The sequence below is a fragment of the Pholcus phalangioides genome, unplaced genomic scaffold (genome assembly GCF_987345545.1).
Source record: "Pholcus phalangioides strain wild (caught in Gottingen) unplaced genomic scaffold, Ppha-v1.0 ptg000016l_1, whole genome shotgun sequence".
In the NCBI taxonomy this organism is placed as follows: Eukaryota; Metazoa; Arthropoda; class Arachnida; order Araneae; family Pholcidae; genus Pholcus; species Pholcus phalangioides.
In genome coordinates this window covers 2604477-2612731 of record NW_028301609.1, presented here as the reverse complement: position 1 = coordinate 2612731, position 8255 = coordinate 2604477, and the positions used below count along the sequence as shown (strand labels likewise).

The window sequence follows — 8255 nt, the reverse complement described above, 5'->3', positions numbered from 1 at the left end:
AACACATGGGTCTCACAAAAATGAGGACTGGTAAATTTTCGAGAATTTTCCAGGTAAAAAGCCTAAAAAAAAAAAATAACTTCGCCTATAGGCCTATGATGCTCTTAACGGTATTAAACAGTTATTATAACGTCCCCCCTGGATTACAGTTACCTTATATAAGCATGCTCAACCCATGGCCCGCAGGCCAAACGTGGTCCTCGGAATCATCTGCTGTGGCTCGCGACGTCAAATCTAATTTTTTAAAAGTGAATTAAGATAACTTCACTGACCCGCAATATATTCACAAATGACTCCCGCGGGCCGTGGGACATTTCCATATTACTTAATTGACCCCACGGAGCTGTTCCAGATCACTTGAGTAACCCGGGCACATTTACAGAGCAGCACTTGAGTAACCTGTGGCGCTCTTCCAGGTAATTAAGTGGCCCCGACACTCGTTTTCAAATCAATGAAGTGGCCCGCACTGTCCTAAAGTAGCACGTTCTTGCCTTAAACAGTAGTGTGAAAAAACAAAAAAATTAAACCGTAACATGCACCTCCTCCACGGTATTTTTAACGAATTGGCACATGCCGGAATGCGTGTGGACCAAGGGCGAGCAGGGGGGGGGGAAGACTTGGTGGTCTGGTCCCCCTGAAATGGGAGAAAATGGCCGAAAAAAGGGAAAAAGATGGCCAAAGCTATTGCTCTATCACTTTGGTCCCCCCCCCCCCCCCCCCAGGACGAAATTTCTGGCTACGCTGGTGTGGACATGTTGTGAACCTAACGTGAAGTTCGGCTTGGGGGGGGGGGTTAAAAACCCCAAACTTCCCCCCCCCCTGAGTACGCCAATGTGCGACTGTATACGCGAGTCATTAGCTACTGTTTGAGAACACAAATTCGAACAGTGACAGAGCATTATGATGAGGATTAGGTATTGAGAAGTTCAGTAAGAACTAAGAAAGAAGAGAGTGAGAGTTGGTGTAGTAGTATTGAAGTGATTTAAAGACGTCGGAAGTGATGTACTGAGTTTCCAATAAATTTCGTTATTATCGTAAAAATACCCAGAGTTCATTGCTTAAGCCACGGCCACCCCTGCGAGAGAGAAGAAATTAGATGGTGGATGCTAAAGGACCCACCTTCAGCAAAATTTCTAATCAGGCCCAGAAATCTTTCCCCTTCTTTGTGCATGCACACACGTTTACATACCATCCAACTTCATCAAGAAAATTTTGTCCTGGGACAATTTTTCTTGGAGCAAGATTTCAATTTTGCGACCGGAAGGAAAGCAAATTTGCAAAAATACCTGATCTCAGAGTTGTATGAATAGTTGCAATTACCATAAAAACATTTAGAGCAAAGTTATGCGTCTAATGAACTATAACAAATTAGTTTCAGTTTTTATTTTATTTTACGTCTATTATGTTTTCTAGTGCTTTTGGATATTCAATATAACACTGAAGAAAAGGAACACTAACACAATATGTTTGTTTTTTCAATTGTATATATATTTGCATTTTGGACTAAAAAGACGACATTTGATGCAAAGGTTCGACACACGAATATATTGTTTTTCCCTAGGAAAAAAATTGATTATTTACAAAAAAAAACAAAACAAAAACAAAAAAAAAGCAATAACAATAACATTTAAGTAGCTGAAAATGTCCAACAAATATGATAATAATAATGCACAAAAGGGACAATTTTTCCGGTTTTTGTTTTCTCTCTCACAATAAATAAGAAGAAAGTGATCACAATGAGTGAAGTTGATAATTAAGATTCATCTGTCTCAGGTATTTTTAGCTCTGTTTGATCGCTGTTTTCTTCTGGTTGATTACCCTAGAGAGAAAAAAATGATGCTTCATATGGTCAAATGCGTAATAAAAAATGTATACAGCAAATATTAATTACAATGTCAATAGCAAAAATATATAACGATTATTATTAATCAAAATTCAAGACATAGAACACTTTTAAACCTCTTTTTTCAGACAATCTTTTTAAAGATTGACTTTTGATAAGACTTTTTAAATTTTTTACGATGATGCGAGTAATTTCAGTTTGAAAGGGAAGAAAAGCTTTAGTATAATTACTTTTTTTCCTTTGGCGGCTATTTTTTTTTTGTTTATTTTTTCACTGATAGCATCATCCATCATTGTTTTTGCTGGAGTTTCAAAATCCCTTTTTTCCATCACTAGTTTTCCTTGAGTGACACCATTTTCAATTGAAGCATGGTATTGTGAAGATTGTTATCTAACATGAGCATGGCTCCCACCAGTGTTTGCCAATATACATCTAATAGCATAATTAACACATAAACATTTAATTTTTACTCTTTGAAATTTAGTTCAGGAGTGAAAATACTCCTTAACTAATCCTCCTAAATTTTTTAAGTAATTTTTTAAAATAGTTATTTCTCATTGATAAAAAAATACCCCCTTATAATTTTGATGAGTGAAATTACTCTTCGAAATTATTTTTTCGGATAACGCTGGCCCCCTAGGCTGAGATCTTTGGGACCCCCCTCTCCCCAATAGTGAATTTATAGTGCAAAAAAACAAAATATTTGCCATGGGTCCACAGGCTGTAGCCCTGTCAGACCTACCCTTGTATGAGGGGGACATGATGATGATGTTTATTTTCATCTGCATTTCTTTTTCCCCTAACATACTCCCGTTACAAACTACAGGGTGTTTAAAAAAAATTCATCCAATTTAAAAAAAATCATAACTATTAAACTTTTAATCTGTTTTGATTGAACAATGTATAGGTAGAAAGAGGGAAATCTTGAGTTTCATGCAAGTACCAACAGGTAGTGCTAATGCTCTTCCTTCGGCTGCCACTTCAGTGTTTATCAAGATGGCGACTGCACAACAGAAATTGTTTTGTGTTCTAAGCTTTGCGAAGTGAGAGTCCGAGAACAACTGTTCGTCATGCTTTTCGTCGACAATACCCTGTTGTTGAACTTCCTACCACTCAGAGCATTAGGTGATGGTGTAAACAATTCCGAGACCCGGTTTTTTGCTGTATAAAGGGAAATCCCCTGGCCTTCCCCGCATGTCAGATGAAAATGTGGAGCGCATCTGACAGAGTTTTGCTGTAGAATTTGACTACCGTATAGACATATGCCATGCATCCCAAGGTGCACATATTGAGCACCTTTAATTTGGTTTGTAAAAAAACTTTATGATTAGCCATGTAATATAAAATTAATATTAAGTGTCCTATGTTCAATATTTTTCATAATATATGTATTTCAAATCGGCAATTCTTTTTGAAACACCCTGTATATTCTTGCTTATGCCATATACTATATTCTTGCCAAATAAAAATTTGCCAATTATATTACTACAGCTGTTTCTGAAAAACTTCAGGGCAAACCGGTCCATAATAAATTAGTCTATGGAATTGGGGAAAATCAGATCATGTGGGATCAAGTATGAAAGTCCAAATAAAAGTTCTGAAAATCATTTCATACAATATTGTTTTAACTTTCTTTTTCATTGTCAATTTTACAAAAACCGTGCATGTGACAGCCAAAATAACCCTAGCCATAACCTTAATGTATTCAAGTACACTACTTCCAGTAGTTTCAGTAGCATTTACCATAGATTATCGAGAGACTTTACTGTACTATTTAAATTGTGGTTGGGAATCGATAAAAATTTTTAACTGGTTAATCAAAAAAATTTTAATAGATTAATAGACTAATTAATAAAATTTTATTCAAATATTTTTTAATGATACTCATTCATAGCAAACATAGTATTGGTAACTATATAATATTAATTGATGTTATAAAATTATATTATATTCATTTCATGCATCTGTCCACAGAATGGAAATTAAAAAATATGGAATTAGAAACCTTTTACCTGCTGAAATAAGATTTAAATTGATTTTCTTAATTTTTTTTGTCATTCCCCCCCCCCTTCTGATCTTTTAGTTTATTATCAACGGTAAAATTCATGAAAAAAAATTCTTTAGGTTTTCTGGCCTTGTCTATGCAGTAGAAACATTAAAATTATGAACAAAAAAATTAAATTCTATCATTTTCCTTAAAATAGATGATTTAACCCTTTAAGCAGCAATTAAAAATCACTAAAACCCCCTTAAAAAAAACCATATATTTTTTAATGAAGCAGGCTAATTGGGGGTATAGAATAAAGTTCCATTGAGAGAATAATTTTTACAAAATATCTGGGCTTGTCAATGCTAAAATAAGGGGCTTTTATAGAGTCAAGATATCTCATCATTGCTGCTTAAAGGGTTAAAAATTTTAAATTTATGACATAAGTGCTGAAATATGAATAAATTTTTTTTTTGGTAAATTATGTTTAGAATTTTACACGTTCAGACAAAAAATAAAGTGTTTTCACATTAGAAAATTTTTTTTTTTCCTAATTAATAAAACCAATGTTTTCCAATTGGGAACATTGGCCATTAAAAGGTTAAGAAATGAAGGCCAACAGCTCAAAGCTATTTATGCTGAAGATGCTTGCCATATTATGGAATTTCTTAGCTTGGAACTTTAAAGAAAAAAGTTTTTTCCTTTAAATCAATTAGGTTAGTCACTGATTTCGCATCTAATTTTGATTTCTATGCTGTTACAATTTTCTCCCTGAAAATGCTCTCAAATGGTACTGGTGGGGAAAGGAGCTGATATTTCCCGAGTAAGAAAAGTGCTGTTCACAGTGGAGATAATAAGTTTTGGTCGCGTCTTCTAAAACTTCCATGAAACTTGATTTCAAACTGAAATCATCACTAGTTCTCATTTAATTAAATTGTATTTTCCCCATGTCAAAAAAATTTGATCAAAATATTATTTAAATATTTCTAAATATGGTTAGTTATCTGAAATGTATAGGAATATAATTAAAGACACCTAATGTTTAGTCAAAAATCAAGTTAAAATATAAACTTTTAATTAAAATTTGAATAAAGTTTTGATCAGATTGATTGAACTGATTAATTCAACTAAAATTTTTAACTGCAATTAAAAATTGGTCAATTAAGGATCCTATTAATCTGACCAACCCCTGATTTAAATGCATGGGGTGGCAATGTTCCCTTAGCATCAATGACGGAACCGACTGATCTAATGTATATACAAATTGACATTATCATCATGTTCCCCCTAGTCTTTCAAGTCTTATCTCCACCTATTATATGAATATAAGTGATTACTGTTACAGTCTGCAAATTACCTTTCATTTCATATTCCACTCGAAAACAAGTGCTTTCGAAATATATTACGTCGGTCAACTACACTGGTGGAAAATAAAATTCCAACACCAAGGAGGAGTTGTGCTAGATAAACAAAATTTGGGAGGCGTGTTTTCACATCTGAAAGATGACGTGCTCATTCAAATTTTGCACTAGACGAATAAGAGTAGCGTTAGTTGTGCCACTATGATTATGCAACTCACGTTTGCTTTAAATACGCATTGTAAACTTTGTGAGCGTTTGTTCATCGTCCGGATTGGACATTGTGAGCTACGTTTTGAGTCAAGAATGCCTTTAAGGAGACAAAGAAAACAGTGTCATTATCTTACTGAGTTTGAACGAGGCCGTGTAATAGGGCTATGAGAAGGTGGATTTTCTTTCTGCGATATTGCGGAAAGACTTGGCAGGGATGTATCCACTGTTGCATAATTGTTGGCAGCACTGGTCATAGGAAGGCACTGTCTCAAGAAGACCGGGGTCCAGCCGCACACAGGCCACTACTGAAGGGAGGACCGCTATATTTGTCGCATCACTTTCTTTCAAACTGAGCATAACTCGGATCTATCACCATCTATGGGCGATTTACTACCTAGCGAGTTGTGCCGGAACTGTAACTGTGTGTGTACCTAACAGTCTGAGTGCATAGCAAGTGTTGTGTTTGATTTTTCAGTGCTGCCATCTATATTTCAGAAATGAAGTGAGTGATGTGTTATAATTGAATTACTTTTGCACTGTTTGTAGGTCTGGTGCTCTCAGTGGTGAGACTTTTTGAAGGGGGATCGGCTCACATTCGTGCCTTGAAGTTGGGAACAACAGAAAACCAACTTCAATGCATGACTGTGGAGCATCGTACTACATCTGCAGCAGGAATTAGAGCTTCTGTTGTTCCCAAAGTGACACAGCAAACTGTAACAAATCGCTTACTTGAGGGACAGCTTCGAGCCAGATGGCCTGTAGCGTTCATTCCACTAACTCCACATCACTGCCATCTGTGACATCAGTCGTACGTTGGTAAGGAGGCCACGTGAGCACTTGGAACCAAGCTGTCTGCGGCATAGACACACTGGACCTACACCAGGAGTCATGGTCTGGGGAGCGATTTTCTATGACAGCAGGAGCACTCTCATCATTATTCCCAGCATCTTCACAGCAAATTTGTACGTCAGACTGATGATTGAACCGGTTGTGCTGCCATTCATGAGCAGTATTCAAGAGGGTGTTTTCCAACAGGATAACACTCGTCCTCATACCGGTGCTGCTGCTGTCAAACAACGTGCTGTACAGAGTGTCGACATGTTGCCTTGGCCTGCGAAATCACCAGATCTTTCACCCATCAAGCACATATGGGACATTATTGAATGACAAATCTAGTGTCATCCACAACTAGCATTAACCGTTGCTGATTTGACTGATCAAGTACAACAGGGATGGAACTCAATCTCACAAAATGACATGGCACATGTATGACCCAATGCATGCTTGCATTCACAATCGTTGCAACTACGGTGGTTATTAATGTACCACCATTTCACATTTGAAATGCATTTTCATTTTAACCTGTGACCTTGAAACTTTAATCAAATAAACATGTTACCTAGACAATTTCTTTGGCTAAATTTCATTCCTCTAAAGTAATTTCTTTTTGGTGTTGGGATTTTATTTTCCACCAGTGTATTACAAACTGAGACTTGCTTTGATCTTGTTTAAAAAAAATCAAATATAATTGACTAATTAAAACAATATCAGAACTCATCAAAAAAGCTGCTGAAAGTGGTGCTGGAAGAAAGATTTTCCAGCACTGTCCACCCTATAAGAGAAAATACTCAACATAAATGTATGTTCTATTGGAAAACATTGGGGCTATATGGTTGGCTCTGTATACTCATCTTAATCACATGGGCTCGACAGGCCTAGCGAACTCTGTGTACAAAGGATCTTTGATGACTTGGCATAGCAATTTTAATCTTAAAAATTTTACTAGGGTTCCAACAGCTAACTTTTGAAAATACTTACACTCAAATTCCTTAGACTTTGACAACTTTTAATCCTGATTTGGCTCCTTTGTTCATCATCATCATCACTGTTCTGGGTGTCTTGCCCGGGTGATGGAGGTTTACTTTTTACAGCAGTAATCATTTCAGGATCAAAAGATTGCTCAACTGGAATTTAAAGAGTATCAAATAAAACAAATATAGTTCAAAATTAAAGTAACACAAGCAAATAAAAAAATACAGTAAAACCCCTCTTTTACGGACACTAGCAGGACAAAAATATTTGACCATAAAAGAGGGGTGACCACATCAGGATATGGGGGTTCTGGTTGAAAGCGTAAAATTCAGTATTAACAATAACTGAATTGGTTTTTTGTTTGGAAATGAAAGAAATTCTAACAATATAAGCTGCATTTTCAGTCATGAAATTATACAGTTATTGCACAAATACAAAATTAAAATTACAAAGGAAATATTACACAGAGTTTTTATATACTGAATTTACATCTTTTGGAAAATTGATCAATTAATGTTTGGTGGGTTTTATGGAGTAATCTCACTCCTTAAACATTGGCCACATGTGGCCCATGGGCCAGCTGTTAGCCACCCCTGGCTGAATATCCCTTGAAAATTTTTGGCAATTTTTTACTTCATTCTTCACACAATTGAGTTCTTCTGCAGCTTCTTAAGCTATTTCTTGTAGAATCAGATCGGAAATATGTAAATTTTCGCTCCTTGCTGAAACAAACCAATCATACACAACTGCATCAATGACAAGTTCTTCTGTCTTCGGAAATTTATTTTTCGTAGCTTGTTTTCTGTTTTTCAGCCATTCTTCTTGCCCACGCTCAATTTTGCTTCAGAACGAAACACATCCCTGTCCTCCTGACATTGAGTTCATTTGCAAGAGAACGAATTAACATTTAACGTTTTTCTCTGTATTCGACAGCATCAGTTTTTTCTCTTTGGAACCTCTTCTCTTAGTGATAGAGAATGAGGTATACTGAAGATAGCCATATTAAACAGTGTGAAATCATACTAAATACATGAGCACAACC

General features: G+C 35.9%; 1 protein-coding gene across 3 annotated transcripts in view; it reads right to left on the bottom strand.

The window, feature by feature from the left end:
• Window positions 1–1466: 1466 nt before the first annotated feature.
• LOC149074876 (uncharacterized) overlaps window positions 1467–8255 on the bottom strand; it is a 28122-nt gene continuing 21333 nt past the window's right edge. For all 3 annotated transcript variants that reach the window (XM_089245809.1, XM_089245808.1, XM_089245810.1), the window contains 2 exons: window positions 7220–7365; window positions 1467–1819 (listed from right to left, as the gene is read on the bottom strand). In XM_089245809.1, coding sequence (XP_089101935.1) covers window positions 1754–1819; window positions 7220–7365 — 212 coding nt within the window. In that variant the 3' untranslated portion in view covers window positions 1467–1753. The remainder of the gene's footprint in view (window positions 1820–7219; window positions 7366–8255) is intronic.